The 26,005-nt window shown below is 43.6% G+C and overlaps 1 protein-coding gene and 1 non-coding gene across 4 annotated transcripts; one reads left to right on the forward strand and one right to left on the reverse strand.

Annotated features, from left to right (window-relative positions):
- Window positions 1–928: 928 nt before the first annotated feature.
- On the reverse strand, window positions 929–24,839 carry TBC1D7 (TBC1 domain family member 7). Of its 3 annotated transcripts, none has more exons than XM_040249442.1 (8): window positions 24,575–24,839; window positions 22,879–23,035; window positions 21,539–21,619; window positions 15,518–15,705; window positions 11,591–11,728; window positions 4,050–4,195; window positions 2,735–2,864; window positions 929–1,716 (listed from the first exon to the last, which is right to left on the reverse strand). In XM_040249442.1, the coding sequence occupies exons 2-8, from the start codon at window positions 22,988–22,990 to the stop codon at window positions 1,630–1,632; spliced, it is 882 nt and encodes a 293-aa protein (XP_040105376.1). In that variant the 5' UTR covers window positions 22,991–23,035; window positions 24,575–24,839; the 3' UTR covers window positions 929–1,629. The 3 variants fall into 3 exon arrangements, with proteins under 3 accessions (XP_040105376.1, XP_040105375.1, XP_040105377.1); XM_040249441.1 differs by having other exon boundaries at window positions 24,597–24,741; XM_040249443.1 differs by lacking the exon at window positions 21,539–21,619 and having other exon boundaries at window positions 24,597–24,725.
- On the forward strand, window positions 13,070–13,142 carry TRNAW-CCA. Its single transcript has one exon. It is a non-coding gene; the product is annotated as a tRNA-Trp (tRNA).
- Window positions 24,840–26,005: the final 1,166 nt, after the last annotated feature.

Genomic DNA, 26,005 nt, shown 5'->3' on the forward strand with positions numbered 1-26,005 from the left:
GCTGGATAAATGTAAAGTATTAGCTGTAAGCAGAGTTTGCTTCAGGAAGTTTTATTATGAATGTTTTTAAAAAATTAAATACTCTTGAGACTCACAGACTTATTAAATGAACTTACGGTTTCCAGGGGAGTAAGGATGGAGGAAGGGACAGGTATGGCGTTTGGGATGGACACGTACACACCGCTATATGTGAAGTGGATGACCAGCAAGGACCTAGAGTAGAGCACAGGGGACTCTGCTCAGCGTTACACGGCAGCCTGGAGGGGACAGAGGCTGCAGGGAGTGGACATACGTGCATGTATGGCTGAGGCCCTTTGCTGTTCACCTGAAACGGTCACAACATAATATTAACTGGCTATACTCCAACACAAAATAAAAAGTTCAAAAGAAAAAAGAAATTCAATACTCTTGAATATCTTACTGTCACAAGCGCCACTCGGTTTGAACAACTCTGAACACGTCAGGCAGGGACTCAACTCTCAGAGTGGCGGCTCCATAGTTTCATCACTTCCTCCTTGTGGGGGTGGAGGACCCAACTCACCACTCGGGCTCCTGCAGGTCTGGCAGCTGAATGAGTCAGTCTCAAAGGGCCCCGTCTCAAAGCCTGCAAATGTCCAACCATCAAGTTACCATCAAGGGACACCATGGCTGTGGGGGAGGCGTTAAGCTATTAACCGGAGCCTGCTCTTTCCACCGTGCCTGCGGGGGTGGCAGAGTCCTCTCTGACGCCCACCCAGCTATATCCCGGAACCTGCCCTTTCCACTGTGCCTGCAGGGGTGGCAGAGTCCTCTGACGCCCACCCTGCATCTAATGACCCATCAAGAAAAAGCATGGTTCCAGCAAAGCATCAACAAGCCCTCTCTCAGCAGGTATATGTAGACACATTTATGTTCAGTAATATTTCATCCCAACTAGCACAAAGATCAGAAAAAACATAATAAGGCCTTTATTTAAACCAATCTAGCAAAAGTATCAGAAAGTGGATTTAGATTTCAAAAGATTTAGAAAGTCAGCTTAGATTTCAACAGGTACTGCATCAACAACAAAAGTCATCAATAAAAGGAAGTTGTTCTTTGTTCCAGAAATGGACCTTAGAAAGTAACTAGCTTGGTGCTAATTAAAGCGCAGCAGGGCAGGCCTGGTTACACACAGCTCACTGAAGCACCCACCCACCCTGACTCAACTGCTTTACAAGCTGAGAGCTATTTCCAACAACCCTTTTGAAGTACTATTCAGAACAAGAAGGTCCTACTGCATAGCACTATCTTTAATATCATGTGCTAAATCATAAAGGAAAAGATTACAAGAAAGAATATATATGTATATACAACTGAATCACTTTGTTATACAGCAGAAATTAACACAACATTATAAATAGACTATACCTCCATAAACATTTTCCTAAATGCTATTCAGAGTTGAACCCTGTATTTCTGTATAACCAGAAGATGCCATTCCACAACACAGTGACTCCACAGTGACATTATCTTAAGCAATTTTACTGGAAAAACAATTACACTTCAAGCACCAAAGCAAGAACCCTATTATCAGTTCAGTAGGTCACGTCCCAAGGTGGGGGAAAAAAGGTGCTGAGCAGCCCTGGCTGCTGTCCACAACGTCAGGAATGTTCAGGCAGAGTGGACTGGGGTCCCGCAGTGTTTGTGCCATAAGTCGATGGCCTTGCTCACGATCGCATCCGAGCTGTCCTGGGGGACCTGTGAACAAGCAGACCAGACTCTGAAAGGCATGATTCTGACTTCAGCCTCTCTCTCATTCACTGAGGCATAAAACTCGTGTCCACTGGAGTTTTCGCTGCTTTTCAGAAAGTGATTGCATGGGCGGCTGCTGCCAGATGCGTGTCACGTGCCCCCCGAGGCCACACTGAGGGGTCACCCACCTGGGTTCGAGTCCTGCCCTGCCCACTCCCGGTGGAGCCCTGGGCAGGCTACCTACGCTCCCTGGGTTCAGATCCCCACATCTGGGATGAGGCAAATGATAGCCCCACTTCACAGGGCTCTTTACAGGGTTACAGGAGGTAATTCACAAAAAAGTATTTAGCAGGGGCCCTGGCAGTGTGTGCCACTATTTATTACAACAAAGAGGGCTCTTTGATCCAACACACATTCACTGAGCACTTATCTACCGGGCCACTGTTCAACTGTTAACACTGACTGATTAAAATAGATTTGGGGTCCAGTGAAATTCAGTCAAGCCTGAGTCTCTCTATTTTGACCTCTTCTTGCCTGGTTAAGGGTATTCGAAGATACAAAGATAGGGAAAACCAGATTCATTCAGACCTTTTTCAACATGCTCAAGTTTACACTTCAGCACATTAACAAATTCAACTGGGACTCCACCAGACATAGGAACAGAAATGAAAGGGCTTATGAGCAAAATCCCCGAGAACATTCCTTTTCCACTAACGGGGATCGCTCGCCCTAAAGCGACAGATATCACCTCCTTGTTTCCTGACGGCCTGCTAGTGGTCACTCTGGTCCCAGGTACACACACTCATGGAGACAGACCTGTTGCTCAGATCGGTGACCCCCAAACAAAGGATGAGGACTATAATCCACAGACCAAGCTGAAACTTATACCAGGGAAAAATCATTTCTTATAATGCAAAAATATACTATACTGTCTCTGAAATAATTTAATGCCATAGAAAAATCTGGCTTGGTAAACTGAATTCCTTTCTAGATTCAAAGTTCAAGTGAAGCAAAGCACACTTACGTTTTCCAGAAACTTCGTTATCTTCTCTGCACTGTTCAGTGCCATTACTTTAATCTTAAAGGTTAAAAGAATTTCCACAGCTACAAAAACTAGTATCTTACAGGATCCACTTACAACTTTATCCCAAATCCTATGAAAGAAAGATGTAATCAAATTACAAGTCTGAAGTTGATGTTTACACCTAAACAGCTCAAGTTTCAAAATTAAATCAAATTACATTTTCTTTTATGTACCATCATCCCTCAGTACCCCCAGAGAAGTGGTTCATGGGCTCACTTGCTGTGCATACCAAGATCCGTGGAGGCTCAAGCCCCTCATATAAAGTGTGGTAGTGCAGTCAGCCCCCTGCATCCACAGATTCCACAGTCAAGGATTCGACCAGCCACAAGTGTGAACACAGCCCAGGATCTGGGATCGGCTAACTCCAGAGACGTGCAACTGTGGAGACAGATGGCTGACTACATAAGCTTCAGAGAAGAGCTAGTGAGGACATTGTCCTCCAGGAAGACGTCCTCCAATTAATATCTCAAAATTGACATTTTAGGGCAGGAAGCTCCTAAAAACCAAAGCTTCACGTTTACTAACATTCTGTAATGCTAAGATAACCATTACATACTAGGGAACAAGAACAAAAGTGAAATGAAATATGAAATTCAATTTCATTTTCCAGTAAATTCCTTAATTAAGGAGCTAGCTATTAAATATACTCTAAAAATCATTGTTCTGGTAACTCCAATAGCTCTTATAGTCAATATCATCTCAATATGCTTCCTAAGCACTGTCCTGTAATATTCTTTGTGTCTGGCCTTTTTCCTCAAGTGTTAAGTCCTGGAGGGAGCAAGATGGGACTCCAAAATACCCGTAACACACCTGAAATTGATGGAAGAGCTGAGTCTGAGTCTCCAGTCTAAACTTCAGCTAGTTTAATGATGTCATAAGGGGTCTAAGAAATAAACATCTTTCTCTAGGATCTGCTCCATTTCTGGAAAAGTCCACATCCATATATACTCCTGGAGACTACTTCAGATGTGAATATTCAACAGCATCTAACACATTGAGGGCCTTCAATTTCTCTAACCATATATCCTAACGTTTTTTATATTTAATACTCAATATTTCTAACACTCCTAATTGTATATATAATACGCAGAATCACCAGTTGCTATGTCAGCTGCTGGAGAAGTTAGCATCAAATGACTGCATGGTTCTAAAGCAAATTTATATTCTGAGATGATCACATTAAAAACAACAACAACAACAAAAACAAGATTTTTCTGACTCTGTGCTTTCAGTCATATTTGAAAGAAACACTTGCCTCTGTAAGCTGGACTCGGGCAAGCACCCGGCAAAGCACTTCTTGAACCACAGCTCGTAGGGAAGTGTGGACACTGCACAGCAGGCCTTCAGGTGACTCAGCAGTCGGCTATCTTCCAGATTCAAGTATTGTTCAAAAGCCTTTGGCTAATGATTGAAGAGGAAGAGATTATTCACTTCCTGTGACTTAATGTTACCATATCTTATAGGCTGTGACGAAAAAGTATACATGCTGAAAGCAAGAAGTGCTAGGAAACAAAGCTTCAGACTCATTCAAGCCACTGGTGATGCCACAGTCTCCCAGGTCAGCACTAACCAACCAGACTAACCAACTGTCCAGGACGGAGTGGTTTTTCTGGGGCAGTCTCCAGCTAAGGAAAAGTTAAGTCACGCTGGTTAGTCCTAATTGTGCTAAGCAGATTCAACAACCTAAGACAAAAGTCCAGAGCAAAATTAAGTTGATCTGGAGGGCCAAGAAAGGTCCATGTGCTGACTACTCCAGGGCAGGAGATCATAGGTTCACAGAAAGAAGCAGGCTAAGACCAAAGACACAGGGCGGGACTAGGTGCAGAGAGGGAACTAGGGAGAGAGGAGATGAACAGGACCCAGCAGTCACCAGGCACCCCCCTGGCTGACCCCGTGGAGCACACTGCACTTGGCAGGGAGGGTCAGACAACAGGCACATCTGGAGGAGGAGCGCTGTCCCCAGCAAGGCGTGCATGAGAACTCCAGGCAGACAGGAGGAACACGGGGGAACAAAGCTCCAGGGTCCCATTTGGAGGCCTCTCCCACGGAAGGTTCCACAGCAGCCAACACTAGAAGACTGGGAGCTACCAGAGCTGACTCCCAGATGGGACTGATGTACTTACAGGGTCCTCTGGCAAAGCAGGGACCCTACAGGTCAAACCCTTAAGCCTGCACTCTCCATCCAGAAGGACACAACCAGATCAATGTATCACCCACGCAAACGCAAATATTTTGTTAGTTTTTAACTAAATATTGGGTTGGCCAAAAGCTCGTTCAGGCTTATGGAAAAACCCAAACTTTTCAGCCAACCTAATATCTGCACCTCTCCTTCCACCAAAGAGGCAATTCACGACCCTTACAATATCCACTGCAGCCGGACACTGTGCTCCATAGAGGAAAGGCAGTGAAAGGTAAAGGCAGCGTCCCTGCCTCCAAGGAGCTTCCAAGCTGGTTGGGACAGACCTGCAAAGGGCTGACTACAACACGCTGCAATAAAACTACCATGGGAATGATCAGGAGACACTGGGCACATCCAGGTGGAAATCTTAACCCAGAACGAGTTTCCCAGGAGAGCTGATGATTGGCTGGCCCACGATGAGCAGGGACACGACTTGGCTGAGCAAAAAGGGCCACAGAGTAATATCTGATCCTGCTTAAAGGGTCAATACGCCCCTACATAAAGGAGCTTCTAAAAAAGAAAAAAGCCAAAAACTCTACAAGAGAAAATGCAAATGGCTCTAACCCATACAAAAAGATGCTCAAGCTGGCTAGAACAAAACAAATGCAACCTCACACTATCCTGAGGCATCTCTTCTCACCTATCAGGCTGGCAAGAACACATCAGGTCAGCGGGGCTACAGGGAAACAGGTGTCCGCATCTGTTGGTCAAGAGGATGCAAAAGGGTGGTACAAGTGCTACAGAGGGGAATCTGAAAAAACCTACTAAGTGACATGTTGCTTAGTAACACGTGATCTAGTCATTTCCAGAGTCTACCCCCCAAATATACTAAAGGATACATGCACAAAGCTGTTCACCTGTAATACAGTGTAACAACAAGACTGGAAACAGTTCAAACAGCCAACACTAAAGAAGGGCTGGATAATCTAGGATGGAGTGGTATGCAGCCACGAACAGGAGTAAGGAATGTCTCCATATACTGCTCATGGCATAATCAGGTTAAAAAAAAAGGCAAGGTGGAGAGAAATGTGTCAGATGTGAGTGCTAAATCTGACAGGGCGACTATAAGTACACATCCACGCGTGCTTTTTCCTTTTAGTGGAAGATGACGTTTACACTGACATTTGAGGACACAGCAAATAGTAGATATGGTAATTTTATTTTTGTGTGTATGCTAAGTTGCTTCAGTCGTGTCCGACTCTCTGTGACCCCATGGACTGTAGCCCACCAGGCTCCTCTGTCCATGGGATTTTCCGGGCAAGAACACTGGAGTGGGCTGCCATGCCCACCTCCAGGGGATCTTCCCCACCCAGGGACTGAACTAACGTTTCTCACCTATTGGCAGGCGGGTTCTTTACCACTAGCGTCACCTGGGAAGCAGCCGATTTTATACTTTCCTGTAAAACATTTAGGTTATTTCCAATATTTCCACGACCTTCAATTCATTCTTACTTTAAGAAAATAAAGTGGCCTTCCCTGGTTGCTCAGTGGTAAAGAGTTCACTTGCTAATGCAGGGGACACGGTTCGATCCTTGGTCTGGGAAGATTCCACGTGCTGCGGGGCAACTAAGCCCATGCACCATGCCAACTGAGCCGGCATGCTGCAACTACTGCAGCCCATGCACCTAGAGCTCGTGCTCTGCAACCAGAGAAGCCGCCACAATGAGAAGCCTGCACACTGCAGTGAAGAGCAGCCCCTGCTTACTGCAGCTAGTGAAGGCCTGTGTGCAGGAACAAGACCCAGCACAGCCATAAATGAATAAATCTTTACAAAAAAAGAAAAGAAAGCACACCTCAACAAAAGACAAAATCTGACAAAAGAGATTTAACCGAGGAATTTATACTAAACTTAAGAAAGAGGCTGCTAATAGTGTTAAGAGGAAGAAAAAAAAAAAAACCCTCTCTTTAGGACAGCTTTTAAAAATTGTGTCAATGGCGAGGAGAAAAAAAAAACCTTTAATGACTGAACACAGTCAAGACTGAGATGGCTTAAAGACAGTCTGAACTGAAGAGAGATTAACAGAGGCTTCCCACATCACACCACTGAAGCTGGCCTCCACTTTCGTTGGCAATCAAGGGCCTCATCAAAGACCTTCCCAAAGGTCTTGGAGACGAAAGCTTGATGGAGAGGAAAGCTCTCCTCTCCTATAAATCAGAACACTACAACATAAAGGCGTCATCGCCAGAAATATTCTTTGGATGTCAAAAGTCTATCACTGTGCATCACACGCACATTTCCCTAGGATTATGAAACAACATATGCTTTGTGATAACAAACTTGGTAAAAACCACAAAAATCTGAAAAGATGACAGACAAGATTACAGAAACTCTAACAAAAAGCTGGGCAGAAGAGATCTAGTATACAACAACAACAACAACAATTTCAAGCTAGATTTAACAAAGTTTAACTAAAGAATTTTTTTTAAAAACCTGACTTTAAGCATTTAAGTTGGGACTTCATGATAGCCCAGCAGCTAAGCCTGCACTTCCGATGCAGGGGGGGCAGGGTTCAATCCCTAGTCAGGGAACTAGAATCACACACACCACAACTAATGCCTGGCAGAGCCAAGTAATTTTTTAAAAAAGAAATGAAAGAAAATTTATGTATAGAAACAATGCAATAACATTAACAACCTAAGGAGAAAAAGCATATAACCACCTAAATAAGGGCAGGGAAAAAAAAAATGGTATGAAAATATCTCCTGAAAGGCTCTAAAAGACCCCATAACCCCACAACTAAAGACCCTGCACAGCCAAATAAATTTTTAAAAAATATTAAAAGTTTTAAGTCACTTGATGGCTACATGAAATAGCAACACAAAGGAAATGTAGCTTTTCTTATATTAATACGTTCTGAACTTTTAAAAAGAACTTTTGCAACTATTAAAAACTGTCCTAGACACAATAATGTACCTGTGAAAAATCATTTTTTATGATGATGAAATTAAGGTTTAGGGGACATAAGGACACTGAGTATCTTGCTGGTTCTAAAATTCTTTTCTTTACACGTTACTGATTGGAGGTATCATCAGTACGTCTTTTCTTATGCAAACGTTATTGACCTATGACATATCAATATGTTTTTAGAGAGTGATACAGAACTGTGGTGTTGGGGAAGACTCTTGAGAGTCCCGTGGACTGCAAGGAGATCAAACCAGTCAATCCTGAAGGAAATCGACCCTGAATATTCATCAGAACGTCCAATACTTTGGTCACCTGATGTGAAGAGTCAACTCACTGGAAAAGACCCTGATGCTGGGAAAGACTGAAGGCAGGAGGAGAAGGGGACGACGGAGGATGAGATGGTTGGACAGCATCACCGACTCAATGGACATGAGTTTAAGCAAACTCCAGGACATGGTGAAGGACAGGGAAGCCTGGAGTGCTGCAGTTCATGGGGTCGAAAAGAGTCAGACATGACTGAGCAAGTGAACTGACTAACATCACTGTGCAAAGCTGTTAGAGCTTAACCAGAGCAGGGAAGGGGGAGAGGGCAGTGGAGCGCTCGCTGGCTGAAGTTACGTTACAGTTCAGCACAAAAGGAACAGTCATGTCTGCATCTCATACCAGTCACAGAGATTCAGCCCCTCACCAGCTAAAGGACTAAAATTTAAAATGTTCAAAAATTTTTTAAAAGCTAGAAGCTTTCTAAAAAAAACACCTTGGCATTAGAAAGGCCTTTCTAACTAAGATACAAAAGAAAAAAAAATACTGATAAAACCAATAGTATCACCTTCATATCTTTATACAACAGCAAGAAATATTTTCAGAGAAAATATTTAATTACATAAACATTCAGCATATAGCAATAATTCTTACCCAAAAAGGAAAGATGCAAACAAAATAGAAAGGTAGACAAATATGACCAAGAAACATACCTCCAAAGCTGCTCAGCCTCCCTCAAAATTAGGGCCATGGATATTAAAATGGGCTACCATTTCAGTATCAGGTCGGCAAAATTTTAAGAGATTGATACTATAAATTATTGGCAATGGGGTGGAAAACAGGAAATCTCAAACTGGTGGGGGAAGCAAAATTGGTCCAACCTCTGGGTGAGTAACCTGGTAGCGAACGCATTTAAATACGTCTGTTGCGTTACAGCATTTAACGTATAGGTAACCCACCCTAGAGAAAAACACACACACACACGGGAACATGTCACGTACACAGAGAGGGCTGTCATCATGGAGCCATTACACTAAATTAGGGCAAATTCTTAACAAGAAAGACTATGAGAACTTTTTCACTTCAGTTGCTCAGGTGTGTCCGACTCTTTGCCACCCCATGAGAATTTTTTCAGTGGTTCTAAATGAATGACTCTCAACCCTAGCCTCATTTCAGAATCACTGAGTTTTAAAAAATTAGAATTCTGAGGCCCCACCCTGGGAGACTCTGATTTCACTGCTCTGGTCATTGTTAAGAACTCTCAGGTGGTAGTAACAGGAAGTCGGGGTTGAAAACCACCCACGTGTAGTGACGTGGAAAAACTTCAACACATGAAGTTTTAAAAAGAATCATAGGGCCGTATGAACAGTATATTAAAAAAATTATATATGTAAAAATATGTATAAGACATACATATACACACACATGTCCATGGATATGCACTCACACCCCAATCCACTCTAATGTACATAAAATGATTTAGACAAGGGACTTCTGGATGGTTCAGTGGCTAAGAATCCACTCACCAATGCAGGGGACACAGGTTCAATCCCTGGTCCTCGAAGATTCCACATGCCACAGAGCAACTGAGCCGGGACAAAACCACTGAGCCAGTGCTATAGGGCCCAAGTGCCACAACCACGGAAGCTCGTGCTCCACAACAAGATAAGCCACCAGGATGAGACGTCCCAGCACCACAACTAGAGAGGAGCCTCTGCTCGCCCAACTAGAGAAAGTCCAGGCACAGCAATGAAGACCGAGCACAGCCCAAAAATATATTAAAAAAAAAAATAGTCTAGACGAACACACACCAAGCTGGTGACAATACTTACACCTTAGAAAGTGGGGGACGGGGAAGCATGGGGGCAGGTCGACGGCAACTGTGGATTCATTTGGATTATTTAATCCTCCCAGAATGTATCTGTTACTTGTGTTCTTAAAAATAATGAATTTTTTAAACAATCCATCAATATATGATTACATTCACTCCAATATTAAGAAAGGCTGATGAAACCATGGTACAAGTTTGGACCTCCTGACTGGATTAGGCAGCTAACATTCCATTCACATATGCTCCAACGCCATGCTTTATTGAGATTAAGTGAAGTTAAGTTTTAAAATTCTAAGAATTGAACTTTACCTAATGGAAACACATAAAACACACTCCTGTTCAGGGCTCGGGGAAGCTGAGGGCTGAAGTGTCTGGCCCGCTGCAGGGGTAGAGCGGGGCTCCCCAGGGAGCAGCCAGCCTGTGCCCCACACCTGACCCTGCACCCTGCACCGTGGTTACTGCTTTCAGCAGAATTTCCAAATGAGACAGTTCAATGACTTAAGAAAAAAGACTCGTTTTTATAAAATGAGAGAAATGGGGGGGAAAGCTGAGGAGAGAGAATGGCAAAGGACCCCTGATACGAGGATGACCCAAGCACTGGTTCTCCCGATTCCCCAGTCAGCACGGCAGACCACCGCCTGCCCAGCTCATGTCCACTCCCCTCTCCTTCCTCAGGAACAGAGTCCCTGTTCCAATGTGAGACCACAGCGTGCCCGGCTCAAAACCAACCAACCACATTCCCCAGGCTCCCCTGCAGACCGGGGCAACCTGGGGACACCCTCCTCACTAATGGTCATGCAGAACGAAGTCTGTAAAGGGGGGCAGGCTGGCCGGGCTTGGCACTTCTCCTCTACCTTCCCTTCCTGTCCAGAGCACGGATGTCAGGGCTGTCTCTCCAGCACCATCACGTGATCACGAGAGGATGGTCACCCCTAGGAGCGCTGGAGCAGGAGGACAGGGACCCGGGTCCCAGCCCTAGGCTGCCTTGCCCCTGGACTTCTGCTTACATGAGAGAAGACAGTAAAGCGTCTACTGTTTGGGCTTCCCATTACATACAGCCGAACTTAAACCTTAGTACTAAGCGAAAATTCTAGATCAGACAGAGAATACTATAGAGCGGGGGTGGGCAAGCTACAGCCTGCAGCGGCCAAATCCAGCCATGGCCATGCATTTATGCATTACTATTTTGTGTGACACCAGTGTGTGTGTGTGTGTATACACTCAGTCGCTCAGTCGTGTCTGACTCTGTGACCCCATGGACTGTAGCCCTGCAGGCTTCTCTCCATGGGATTTTACAGGGAAAACTGAAGTGGGTTGACCACCTCTTTCTCCAGGGGATCTTCCCAAGCCAGAGATCAAATCCAAGTCTCTTGGGTCTCCTGCGTTGGCAGGTGGATTCTTTACCACTGTGCCGCCTGGAAAGCTGTGTGATTGCAGCAGGTACACAGAGACCACCTGGCCCAGCAAGCTGGAGATATTCACTTCCTGGCCTCTTACTACTGACCCCACCAGAGGGTCCGCTCGTAGCTGTAGCGCCACCAGGAGGTAAAGGCATTTCCTGAGGACCCCCACCACCACTGCTCAGCCCCAGCCCACAACAGCCACAATGTCACCCCTCACCAGCAGGGGCAGAGTGTCCCGGTACTTGCTATTCAGCTGGTTCACGAAGCATCGCGTGATCCAGTAACAGTCGACGCTATCTTCCACCATCTCTTCCATGGCCTTCGCGATGGCAAGAAATACTTCATCTTCTGGCTCCTGAAAAATTAATAATAACTCTCAAGAAGGAGGCAAAAGAGAAAAACAGAGGATTCTTTAATATAAATGAAGCCTTACTCCCTAAATTCTGAAGGAGCCAAAATAAGTCGAAGTGGGACCAAAAGCACCCAGTCCATCACTAAAAAGACAACTGACGGGAGATGAAGAGTAACCAGGGAATCTGAGGCAGTGTGGCTTCTGAACACTCAGGCTTCAGGCTGAACATTCACGGATTTCCCAGCTTCTAACATTAAGCCCAAAGAGTCAACATAAACCTGAAGCAAAGGATGACTCTCCACCCAAAAGTATTCTCAGTGCTGGAAGAGAATCCCTTTCAAACAGATGTGATAAAACAGCACAAATAATAGAGACAACTATTGTCAATACGGTAATTTGCAAAAATGACCACAAAAGGACGAGTAAGCATTTTATTTCAAAGCATTCATACACATCTTTAAATTTTTGCTCTATCTTTAAGCACTTATAAAGCTGAAACTGCCCCTAGAATCAGAATTTTAGGAATCAGAAGAATGGCATTTCTCAAACCTTGTGTCAACACTCAGAACATGAAAGTAAACCAAGTAAATTTCAAAAGAAGTCTCAAAAAAACTGGAATCCACTTGAAAAATCTGTTTTCAATCACTGCACCTTATACTAAAAGCTTTACGTTTTCATCTAGAATTTAACAGCTAAAGGATTTTAACACTGAAAGGAAAAAGTTTCTTTCTACTCCTCTAAGAAGTCCCAAGTTAAATCAAACTTCCTATTTTAATAGAAGAATTGCATTTAGGCCTCTTTTCCACTTATTAACTTTCCACAACATGTCAAGAGCAGCAGAAAGGCTCCTTTCGTGGACTCCCGCCTGGCCCTGGGCTCGTAGTCCTGAATCCAGCAGTTCAATGCTGCACCCAGCTACTCCGAGACGCAGCTAAGAGGACCAGCGCCCTTCAGCTGAAGTCAGCTTCTATATTTACAGCCGTGGGTACAGCACTGCTACACAGTCTTATTAAAAGATAAGAAAAATACAGCTGAGTGGGGTTGGAGGCCAAGGAGACACACACCCAAAATGAACACTTGGGACAGCGTGTCTGCCCAAGGCCACTGGAAACATTTAGACCTTGAGCTAATGAATAATCTAACCTAACTTCATACATAGTTCAGGGACTTGTGTAGTACCATCGACTAACTGTATTTTGTCAATGAGAAATAAGATTTAAAGACATTCAAGGGTTCCAACTATTTCCTGGGATGTTCTCTCTTGATAAACTTTATAAAAGTGAACAACATAAGATCTGTCCATGGGACCCACAGCAACCTCAAAAAGTTAAAGAAAAAGGGACTTCCCTGGTGGTCCAATGGCTAAGACTCCTTGCTTCCAATGCAAGAGGCCCGGGTTCGATCCCTGGCCAGGGAACTAGATCCTACATGCTGCAACCAAGACTCAGCATAGCCAAATAAATAAAAACAAATGTTTTTAAAAAGAGAGAAAGAACAAGTCAAAGCTTCACACTGCTGTTAGCAGGTTGAAATCTACAACCACCACGAAAAAAATATAGAATAGCCTAGTTTGCGGACAAATCCCTATTCATAACAATTCACTCTGTTTTAGCCAAAAGTTAAAATGCCTATGTGAATTGCCGCCAAAACCCAAGAGCTGTAGTCATTACTTTGCCTGCCCTCCTCCACTTCCCCCTTCTCTTTCCTTTATAAACAATAAGCAATCCTAGTAACTAGAGCGAGCAGCCTGTCAAAGATCAAGCCTATAAAGGAGGCTGGAGCCTGTGAAGCTGAGGCCAAGTGGCAGTCAGTGACCACAAGGCCTCTGGTGCCTGCAAGCTGGGGCCAAAGATGTGGCTGACTATGTTGGTTACAGACAGAGGAAGGAGCAAAGAATAAATACAAATAAGAGGTTTCCATTAGCTTCATTGTAACTGCCAGAGAAGGAAGCTGCAAGTATAGAAAGGGTGAGAGCTAGAATGAACTTGTGATTACTGGCAGTATTAGCATTAACTAGCATTAAATAAAATTAACGTTTTTTTAATACAGTGATAAGCATATATGTGTGTATATTTCCCAGCTCTGTCTCCTGAAGGAGCCTACAAGCAATGACACACCAAGGACAATGAGCACATCTGGCCCCCTGTTCTTGGTTTCTAATGGCAATTTTAAAAAATTAAAATAAAAAGATAAAAGGATAATTATTCCAGGTTTGGGGAATAGTATAAGATGAACCTGGAGTATCTTTTTGCTCCAGAAAGTAAGGAAGGGCTCAAAATGATGGGAACTTGTCCAGACGACACAGAAGCCGGCCTGTAGCAGCTCCCACTAGGCCAATCTGGGACAACTTTAACATCAAAACAGTGGCAGTAATGACTTATAGGCCACTGAATAAAAGAGAAATCTATAAATACATACTGATAAAAGAGAAGGGAAAACTCTTCCTTATCAAAAAGCCATCTAATAAATGCAGAAGGAATGAAGGAGCCAGAAGGTCACCATTTGGCAATCAGCAGAGTGAAAACTATTTAAGGATTGATATTTACACAGCCTCAAAGTACCTCCCCGACAAGTTACTTATTAATTACAAAGAGAAAAAAAGCAACCATGCAGAAGCCTCCCAGACATCACCTTAACCAAGTGATCAAAGCAGCAAAAGCAGTTAAGCATCCAAAAATTCACAACTAGACTTCAATCATGAGGAAATAAATGAGAAACACTACTGGCCAGTACTCTTCCAAACTGTCAAGGTCACGAAAGACAGACAAAGACTGAGGGACTGATCCAGACTACAGGCAACTAAGAGTAAGTGTGATGCAAGATCCCCGATTGGATCGTGGACCAGAAAAAGGACACTGGTGTGACTGACAGTCAGCAAAATTTCCGAAACAGCTACAGATTATTAGCTCATGGCATTGTATGAATGTTTCTGGTTTTGATAAATAACCAGAGAACAACTGAGACCTAACATTTGAGAACACTGCTGCTGCTTCAGTCGTGTCCGACTCTGTGCGGCCCCATAGACGGCAGCCCACCAGGCTCCCCTGTCCCTGGGATTCTCCAGGCAAGAACAGTGGAGTGGGGTGCCATTGCCTTCTCCATAGAGGATGCTAGGTGAAGGTAAATGGGAATACTACTCTTTACGTAAGTTTTCTCTACATCTAAAATGATTTTAAATTGAAGAGTTCAAACATAAGGAAATTTTTTAAAAATCATCAACAAATGGTAAACTAGTGGCTGAAAGTTTGATAAGTTCTGAACCAAAACTTTCATTGTTTATGATAAAGGGCATTACTGGGACAACTGGTCAAGTGGAAATTGAGTGAAGATGAGATGTTAGTACTATATCAATGTCAATTTCTTGGTGTTGATGACAGAACTATGGTCACCAAGGGAAGTGTTCTCATCTTTAGCAAGCATATACTGCAAGAATCTGGAATAATGGGATGCTACGTTTACATCTTATTCTCAAATACTTTGGGGGAAAAACAGGTACACATATACAGGAAAAATGACAAAGCAAGTGTGGTAAAACGTTCATGACTAGGGAACTGTGATAAAGGTTAAATGGGAACTCTTGGTAGTAATCTTGCAACTTTTCTGTAACTTTGAAATTACTTCAAAATAAAATTTTTAAAAATTAGGGAGACTGGGTCAGATTGTACAGGGCTATGCTTTTATTCTACAAAGAAGAGCCACTGAAAGGTTCAAAGGCAAAACATGACGTGATCAAAGGCTGGCCAATGGAGCAGTTGAGAGTTGAGCCAAGGGTTGAACAAAAGCACCACTGACCAGTGGAAACGAGGGACTTCGAGGCAACTTCCCAGACTCCAACCGGTGCATGTAGAGATAGACTTCAATCTGAGGGGTGGCATCACTGATGAAGCGGATGACTTCCAAGGCGTGAAGGACATCAGAGTACTGCTCCTTGCGATACATCATCACCTGGGCATGGGACTCATGGTGTGGAGGCAAGATTCCTATAGAGCCCCGGGGTGGGGGACAGGGAATAAAGATAGTAAAATACAGAAGCACCAATCTGAACCCCTCCTGTATGAAAGAATCCTGTGAGATGCTACCACAATTAGAGTAGAAGTCACAAGTATTTACTTACTATACATATTGTTTTAGAAATTTACACTATAAATTTTAAATATCAATACAATCAATAACTGGATGGCAATTGCATCACTGATATCAATGAGAAATAAAATGACATCATCAATTCAGTTCAGTCGCTCAGTCGAGTCTGACTCTATGCAACCCCATGGACTGCAGAATGCCAGGCTTCCCAATCCATCACCAACTCCCAGAGCTTACTCAAACTCATGTCCATCAGGTTGGTGATGCTATCCAACCATCTCATCCTCTGTCATCCCCTTCCCTCCTGCCTTCAATCTTTCCCAGCATCAGGGTCTTTTCCAATCAGTCAGTTCTTTGCATCAGGTGGCCAAAATATTGGAGTTTCAGTTTCAGCATCAGTCCTTCCAATGAATATTTAGGACTGATTTTTTTTAGGATGGGCTGGTTGGATCTCCTTGCAGTCCAAGGGACTCTCAAGAGTCTTCTCCAGTACCACAGTTCAAAAGCATCAATTCTTCAGCACTCAGCTTTATAGTCCAACTCTCACATCCATACATGACTACTGGAAAAACCATAGCCTTGACTAGATGGACCTTTGTTGACAAAGTAATGTCCCTGCTTTTTAATATGTTGTCTATCCTGGTCATAACTTTTCTTCCAAGGAGCAAGCGTCTTTTAATTTCATGGCTGCAGTCACCATCTGCAGTGATTTTGGAGCCTCCAAAAATCAGGTCTCACTGTTTCCATCGTTTCCCCATCTATTTGCCATGAAGTGATAGGACCAGATGCCATAATCTTGGTTTTCTGAATGTTGAGTTTTAAGCCAACTTTTTCACTCATCTCTTTCACTTTCATCAAGAGGCTCTTTAGTTCTTCTTCACTTTCTGCCATAAGGGTTGTGTCATCTGCATATCTGAGGTTCTTGCTATTTCTCCCAGCAATCTTGATTTCAGCTTGTGCCTCATCCAGCCCAGTATTTCTCATGATGTACTCTGCATATAAGTTAAATAAGCAAGGTGACAATACACAGCCTTGACATATTCCTTTCCCAATTTGGAACCAGTCTGTTGTTCCATGTCCAGTTCTAACTGTTCCTTCTTGATCTACTACAGATTTCTCAGGAGGCAGGTAAGGTGGTCTAGTATTCCCATCTCTTTAAGAATTGCCCATAGTTTGTTGTGATCCACACAGTCAAAGGCTTTGGCATAGTCAATAAAGCAGATGTTTTTCTAGAACTCTCTTGCTTTTTCGATGATCCAACAGATGTTGGCAATTTGATCTCTGGGTTACTCTGCCTTTTCTAAGTCCAGCTAGAACATCTGGAAGTTCTCGGCTCACATACTGTTGAAGCCTGGCTTGGAGAATTCTGAGCATTACTTTGGCAGTATGTGAGATGAGTGCCATTGTGTGGTAGTTTGAACATTCTTTGGCATTGCCTTTCTTTGGGATTGGAATGAAAACTGACATTTTCAGTCCTGTGCCCACCGCTGAGTTTTCCAAATTTGATGACATATTAAGTGCAGTACTTTCGCAGCATCATCTTTTAGGATTTGAAATAGCTCAACTGGAATTCCATCACCTCCATTAGCTTTGTTTGTAGTGATGGTTCCTAAGGCCCACTTGACTTCGCATCTGAGGATGTCTGGCTCTAGGTGAGTGATCACACCATCGTGGTTATCTGGGTCATGAACATCTTTTTTGGATAGTTCTTATGTGTATTCTTGCCACCTCTTCTTATATCTTCTGCTTCTGTTAGGTCCATACCACTGTCTTTTATTGTGCCCATCTTTGCATGAAATGACATCTAAAGCCTTTGAATAAATATGCCACATAAATTCAAGATAAATCATTATTGTAACTAGTATGATTTAATTCAAGTTTACGGTTGTCATCCTGGGGCCACCCTCAGCGCCTAGAAGCCTATCTCCAGTTTCTGTGCTTGTCTGCTAATTGTCCCCTCATGGTTCATCCCCAATGGGATCGTATTTGGAGGCAGGGCCTTTAGGACATGATTAAGGTTAAATGGGATCACAAGGTGAGGCCCTAATACAATAGGGTGGGTGTCCTTATAGGAAAATGAAGAACACAGGAATTAGCATGCTCTCTGTCAAAAAGCAGAGACATTACTCTGCCAACAAGGTCCATCTAGTCAAAGCTATGGTTTTTCCATGATCATGTATGGATGTGAGAGTTGGACTATAAAGAAAGCTGAGCACTGAACAATTGATGCTTTTGAACTGTGGTACTGGAGAAGACTTTTGAGAGTCCCTCGGACTGCAAGGAGATCCAACCAGTCCATCCTAAAGGAAATCAGTCCTGAATATTCATTGGAAGGACTGATGCTGAAACTGAAACTCCAATACTTTGGCCACCTGATGTGAAAAACTGACTCACTGGAAAAGACCTTGATGCTGGGAAAGACTGAAGGCAGGAGGAGAAGGGGATGACAGAGGATGAGATGGTTGGATGGCATCACCGACTCGATGGACATGCGTTTGAGCAAGCTCCAGGAGTTGGTGATGGACAGGGAGGCCTGGAGTGCTGCAGTCCATGGGGTTGCAAAGAGCTGGACATGACTGAGCAACTGAACTGAGCTGTCTCTCTCTGCCGTGCAAAGACATAGCAAGAAGATGGCCACCTGCAAGCCAGGAGGTGACGCTTCACCAGGAACAAAATCAGCCAGTACCTTGGTCTTGGACTTCCCAGCTTCCACAACTGTGAGAATGTAAACTGTTGTTTAAGCCACTCAGTCTGTGGTGTTTCAAGGCAGCCCTGGCTGACAACAAGCCCCCTTCATCTCAGAACCACCACCAAATGGACAAATCCTTTCCTTTGCCAACAACTAAAACTTGGTCACAAAGTACCCTACCTTTACGAGAACAAAAACCTCCAATTTTCACTGATGAAATGACCTTACATTTCATACGCCATTGTATATTCATTAATATATTTAGACTTTGGGGCAAGAACAAACAAAGGCATAGAAAAAACACAGAGGAAAGAGCAGTGGAAGGGTCTTCAGTCAACTAGAACACCGGACTCTCTCAAATGTCTCTCCTGGCACTTGTTTCCTCCTCTGCCAGAGGCAGGAAATGGGATGGTTACACATTTCCCCAAATGTTCTGCACAGAATATGAGCCCTTGAGGTCTGTGTGATAAAAAGGGTACCAGAGTTGAACAGATTTGTGAAGCGGTAACAATGAATTTAAGGCTTTAAGTTTTGCTCTAAAGAAAAACATCTTTATTTATTCTGGCTTCACTAAACCTAAAGAAACTATTTTGCAGCACAAGCTCCAGAGTCAAAGTTCCCAGGTTTGAATCTATACTGAACTGTCTGGGTGAACCTCAGCAACTTACTTGCTCTTCCTGTGCCTCAGTTTTTCCACCCGAAGAATGGGAAGAGTAACACCCACGTCACACAGTTGTAATGATGAATAAACAAATTAATATACATAAAACACTCACAGTACACAGCACATACTAAGCTCGTGTAAGTATTAGCTAGTATATTTGATCATGGAGCTCTCTTTGGTGCAAACAACCACAGATCCAGTATTCTAAAGAACATTCTGGGAAACACAACTTGGATGAGCTTGGTGCCAGTTTAATGTTAGAACCAGAACTCCAACACAGCATGGCAGCTCTAAATCTCCAGTGCATTAACCTCAGGAACAAGGAAGATGGGGCATCCCTGGTGGTCCAGTGGTTAAGAATCGCTTTCCAATGCAGGGAATGCGGGTTTGATCCCTGGTTGGTGAACTAAGATCCCACAAGCCACAGGGCAACTAAACCCCTGCACCATAACTAAAGGAGGAAGACTTAACCTCTTGAGAATCCCTTGGACTGCAAGGAGATCCAACCAGTCCATCCTAAAGGAGATCAGTCCTGAGTGTTCACTGGAAGGACTGATGTTGAAGCTGAAACTCCAATATTTTGGCCACCTGATTCAAAGAGCTGACTCATTTGAAAAGACCCTGATGCTGGGAAAGATTGAGGGCAGGAGAAGAAGGGGACAACAGAGGATGAGATGGTTGGATGGCATCACTGACTCGATGGACATGCATTTGAGCAAGCTCCAGGAGTTGGTGATGGACAGGGAGGCCTGGCGTGCTGCAGTCCATGGGGTTGCAGAGTCGGACACAACTGAGCGACTGAACTGAACTGAACCTAATAAACGAAGCCAGGAAAAAAGAGTTGATGAGCAGCCCGACGGGCCTTGGTGGTCAGTTGCAAAGTATTACTGTCCATCTCACACAAATCTACAGGCATTATTGGTTAATAAGACACACTATTTCCCAGCAGAAATAAACACTACAGGCACTGCCACCTAAAAGGCACCCTTAGAAGGCATTTATTTCGCTGGATACTGTAAACACTAAGATTTAAGAAATGCTCTGGGAAAAACAGATTTTTTTTTTAATACAAATTCTCTATATTTTAACTGCACAGTGACCTATTAGAAATGTAAGTGTACAAAGACGGACAAGATACACAACAGAAAAGGCACTGTGCAGTCAGTGGTCTCCAGCATGGCATGCATTCCCTCACTGCCTCATTACATAATCAGACCTGGTTCTAAGGATTTTTCAAGTCCTGAAAACACAGCACATTGTGGAAAGAAAACAAGGTCTATAATCCAGCCTAACTTCAAAAGGCTTCTACAAACCTGAGCTCTGCCATTTACAGGCTACAAGCCCTCAGGAAAATTATTTAGCCTCGGTCTTTTTCCCCCGTTGGCAAAACTGGAATACTAATACTTGCCTCACAAGGGAATTCCAGGATTTTTTTTTTTTTTTTTTTAAGAAAGAAAAGGAGGGTGGTAACGGAAAGGTATTTTTGGTGTTAACAGGCTCAGAGATAACAGGAAAAGATCCTTGACTCAGAAGGGATGCTGCCAGTCACTTCAGGCACCTAATATACTTTTTCTTTCACAAGAAACCAAGCAAGGTCATTTTTCCTTCTTTCTCACGCATCTTCATTGGAAGTTATTTGTGCTTCAACAAAGTAAACACTCTCAAAGCAAACACTTCCTTTTTTGACTCTGATAGCACTCATTAGGAAGTTATACCTCTGCAGCTGGGAGTCACAGAATAACAAATCAAGAGCTCAACCCTAGGAGTTAATTAACTCAATATTCTCATTTACAGATGCAAAAAAAAAAAAAAAAGAGCGAGCGAGAGAGGTCTAGTGGGGTCTTCAAGGTGACCCAGTTGACAATAAAGCTCAGACCAGTTCTCCTTTCTCCCAGCTCAATGCTCTTCCCGTAACTTGTTTCAGGGAAACAAGTCTGCCTCACTGTCTCTTCTTACGCCCCTAAATCAAGGGTCCCCAACCTCCAGGCTGTGGACCCATACCTCCTGTCAGATCAGTGGCGGCATCCGATTAGAAATAAAATGCACAATAAAAGTAATGTACCTGAATCATCAAGAAGCCAGCCTCCCTACCCCAGCCTCCCTACCCCTACTCCCTACAAAAAACTGTCTCCCATGAAACCAATCCCTGGGCCAAAAAGGCTGGGAACTGGTGCCCTGATGCTCTCAGGGACACTCAGGGCTCTGTGCTGAGGTCACGTTCTTCCAGAGTTTCCAAAGTGAGTGGGGATTCAGGCTCTGAGGTTAGTGCCCAGTAAACATCCTAAAAAAAAATCCTTTTTCTGACTGATAAGATACCAATGACCCCATCAATTCGACATTTTTGAAGATAAAAGTTCCCAACTCTTGGGAATCATACCGAGTAACACCTTCCAGACCAACGCACGGTACATGGATGGGAGAGGGAACCTCTGACTGAAAGTACAAAGTTTCTCGATATCTGGAGGAAGAAAAAAAAAAAAAAAAGATGCTTTTCATGCTGATCACGATATGTAAAAATACATTTTATCTTTTAACACTGAAATTAGAGTAAGACATCTCTTCGGAGGAAGGTTGCTGCACAGTGAGCAAATCCAGAAAAGGCAACACTAGACTGATTTCCAGCCCAGGTGTTCTAACTAGCTATTCAAAAACAATCAGTGTTTCACAGCAGAGGAGATGTACTTTGCATATTCATTACTACATTCACCATAACATCAGTGGTATTTACTATTTATAGAACTCACTTCATTTATTCACACCGCAAGCTTGTTGGGTAGTTATTGTTTTAAAGATGCAGAAACTGAAGCTCAGAGGAGATTAAGTGACTGGACTGAGTTAACATCGCTGGCAAGCAGCACAGTCAGCCTGCAAACTCCCATACTCACCAATAAACCACATTCAACCACATCTTGGACCTCAGTTCCCCTACTTGTCAAGTGAGAACTGTAATACTTAAAAAGCACACACTGAATAGTGAGGATCAAAGATCAGGTGGGAAATGTTTTTGAAACTTTAAAAAACACTCTATGCATTTAAACTACTATTTTAAACTATGGTTCAGTTTATCCTACTTTAATTAGACACATTAAAGACCTTATTATGATTGGCTTAGAAGAAATAAAAATGTTAATCCATCATGCAGTCTCAGTATTTCCATAAAAGAAAATTACAGCAAGAGTTGCTACAAATTTACCCAGAAGCTAGGATGACACCTCTAAAAATTAAGAAAATATATGGGTCTAATATGAGAAAAAATATTACTTAAGAGGCCTTTCAAAAAGGTCTGACTCCAACTCAGTGAAGTATAAACTTGAAAAGTCCTTAGTTCCTCCCAAAATATACCATTCTCCTATCATTCTATCACTAAAATAAAAATACATGTATAATATATATACAGCAGGTAACATATCTTTGGAATTTTTTTTAACTTTTTAAGTCTTTCTCAAATTTGGTACAATATTGCTTTTTTTTTTTAACATTTTGGTTTTTTGGCCACAAGGCACATGGAATCCTAACCACCTCGCCCCCCCAGCCACAGATCAAACCCACAACCGGTGCACTGGAAGGCAAAATCTTAAACACTGGACTACCATACAAGCCACCGGGGAAGCTGACAAAAGGCGAGGGACTCAAGTAAGTCCTTGGACATCTTATAAGTTAATACTTCAGAACATCTGGGATGACTGAGAACCAATAGGTTTAACTTATAAAACTCACCTAGACGGTCATCTTTTAGGAGAATTTCTAATGATTTCTTCTCTTCAACTCCACGAAACCCCACTTTTTCATAATATACTGAACGAAAGTTTCTCTGGGAGTCCTCAGTCATGTTTCATTCTTGGAGAGACAGAATAGGGAGTGAAAAAACGTGAGCCTAGAAACAAAAAATAAGAATTGAGAAAAATTCCATGATTTTCTCCAACTCTTCCATGAATCTTATACACTATGATAAATGGTCTGCCCTTGCATAGGACTCAATATTAAACCTTCCTGTTTACATAACCCTAATAAGACCTCACCTATGCACCTTGGCCCAAAACCAAGATATGAAACAGAAGTCCCCCGAGCTGCTCAAACAGATGACACGAGGTTCATGCCTTAGCATTCCTACATAACTTAGAGAACCTAGCACAATGGTATATTCTGCAGCCATTAAACATGTTCAAAGAAAAAAGTGAAATAGGAAGACAGACAAAATGTCACACAAAGTGTACTACCAAATATATACAATTGGTTTTGTTTTAAAAATAGTATGTATTTTAAAAAATTAAACTATTCTGAAATGTTAACAGTGGTTATCTTTAGGCAGCAGGATTCCAGATGATTTTAATTTTCTTTGGCTTAGCCATGTTTTCTAAAATGGGTGTTTTGTAAAACAAGAAACTAAGTTATAAAAAGAGGGAAAAAAAAACGAAAAAACTAAGTTCCTCACTCACTTTTCCTTTAAACACAATTCTATCAAATGTAATTGTCAAAATTCAAAACCCACAACAGATTAAGCATTAAATTATAAACCAGAAGAGGGGCAGGAATGTAGCCTGGTTGACAAGCGATTCCACACAGTTGGAGACAAAATAACTTAAAATCTGACATTAGAACTCAAAAAGTCCAGGGGTCTCCAGGTTCTTCCACAATAACCTTCAGTAGATTGAAGTCATCAAGAAATGGTCAAATTAGGTTTGTGTTTTAAGAACAGAGTGGGAGTAACAGTTTCCAAAACGTGTAGCACTGCACGACCCAAAGCACTGGTGCAAAGAATATACCCTCAGGTTTTAGAAATTTTGAGATGTGGCCAGGGGAGTGTTGAATTGCTAGACAGCCAAGTTCTTCCTTACTGACAAGATACCCACTGAGTCACCTGGGGCACAGTAAAAAATAGAATTCGTCTAAATTGGGCTTCCCAGGAGGCACTAGTGGTTATTAAAAAAACGAAACAAACAAACCCGCCTGCCAATGCAGATGTAAGGGATGAAAGTTCGATCCCTGGGTCGGGAAGCTCCCCTGCAGAAGGAAACAGCAACCCACTCCAGTGTTCTTGCCTGGAGAATGCCCTGGCAGGCGACAGGCCACAGGGTCGCACAGAATCGGACACGGTTGAAGCAACTTGGCGTGCGCGCAAATTGAATAAGTCTAAATGGCTCTGAGCATTTAAGATAAAATAAATGTTTTTTAAGAGCTGAATTCCATAGCATTAAAACGCTACACAAGGTGGGATTTATTTAAAAGCAGCATCCAAACAGCTGCAAGGCGATCCGGTGTCTGCCATCTAAGGACCCCCATCCTCCGACTGCAATGCAACAGCGAACGCGTCCTCCGGGAAGGAATAATTTTTAAGTTTCCTTCCCGCCCAGGAGATGAAAGAAACACACCCTAGGCCAAGACCGCAGGTCCCACTCTCCCTAACATGCTTCACCTCTAGGAGTAGAAACACACACCCGGGTTGAGACTTAAGAGGTCCGGGGAGGCGGCGGAACCCAAGCCCGGCACGCTGACTGGCCGGCAGGTAGGCGGCGACCTGAGGGGGCCAGCCCCTATCGGCCGGGCGGAGGGAGACGTCAGGAACTGCCGCGCCTAAGAGACAAAACCCCCAGTCGCCGCCGCCGCCACCGCCGGGAGTGACGTCACTTTGACGTCAGGGGCGGTGACGAGAGTGCGCGTGCGCCGAGAACGCCGCCGCCGCTCCGGACGTGACGTTACCTCGGCGTCAGGGGGCAGTGCCGAGAGCGCGCAAGCGCCGAGAGCACCGGCGTCGTCCCTCCTACACCTTAGGGCTGTAGGCTGCGCCCCAGACCCGGGAAAGAGTAGGTGCAAGTCCAACTAATAACTCAAGCCCCTCGCCCGCTACTGCACCCCCCTGCTCCCCCGACTCATTTCTAGTCCGGAGAATTTGGCGTCCACCTTTCTCCCGCTGTACCGGTCGGTGCGTCCCGGGTATGCCTCTTTCCAACCCTGCTCTGGAGGTGATCGAAGAACCCCAGGAGGGTGCTCCCTAATCTGTCTGCAGCGGCAGACCCCTGCCTTGTTGTCACCTCCTTCCCTGTATCTGGAAATAAACTGACTCACCAAATGAGACGTGCAAAGCAGCTTCCTGAGAATTTGCTATACAAGAGAGTCCCCACTGCCATTTCTCTTTTGGCAGAAACACAAAGGCAGGAGGGGAAAGGCTGATAATGGGAAAAGGGGAAGGCTCCAGGTGTGCTCTCGTCGGAGGCGGTAGGCACAGGGGAGCTGCAAGTAGATGAGAAGCCGGGCCTCCAGTGTGATCCCCTTTAGCCGTACCTGGCTTTCCCTAGTTAGTACTAAATTGAAAGCAAGGATACAGATTAGAGAAGCTCTAAGTTATTAATCAAGCCCAGGTCAGTTGTTAACAGTAGTTATTGTTAAGCTTCCTGGGTTGTAAGGAAAGCTACCAGTCAGGCTGACTTCCTAGGTTTGTTGTAGTTAAGAGGCTGGTTTCCTTCTGGAGAAGGAAACGGTAACCCACTCCAGTATTCTTGCCTGGAGAATCCCATGGACGGAGAAGCCTGGTGAGCTACAGTCCATGGGGTCGCAGAGAGTCGGACACACTGAGCGACTTCACTTTCACTTTCTGCTTTTATATATGGTGGACCACAGTCTGTATATTCTGCCTTTCAGATAAAACACTATAAAAATGAATATGAAAAATGAAGTTTAATAAACAAGGTAAACTAACGCCAACGTTTTAGACTCCACAGACAAAATTATTCTTTAATATAGCTATTAAAGTTCATAAACACGTTCTCTGCTTACCTTGTCACAGTCCAGCACTGATTTCCGGGACACCCCTGTAAGCAGCACCCGCTGAGTGGGTTTTTCAACTCTT

Source organism: Oryx dammah, unplaced genomic scaffold (genome assembly GCF_014754425.2).
Source record: "Oryx dammah isolate SB20612 unplaced genomic scaffold, SCBI_Odam_1.1 HiC_scaffold_11, whole genome shotgun sequence".
Taxonomy (NCBI): Eukaryota; Metazoa; Chordata; class Mammalia; order Artiodactyla; family Bovidae; genus Oryx; species Oryx dammah.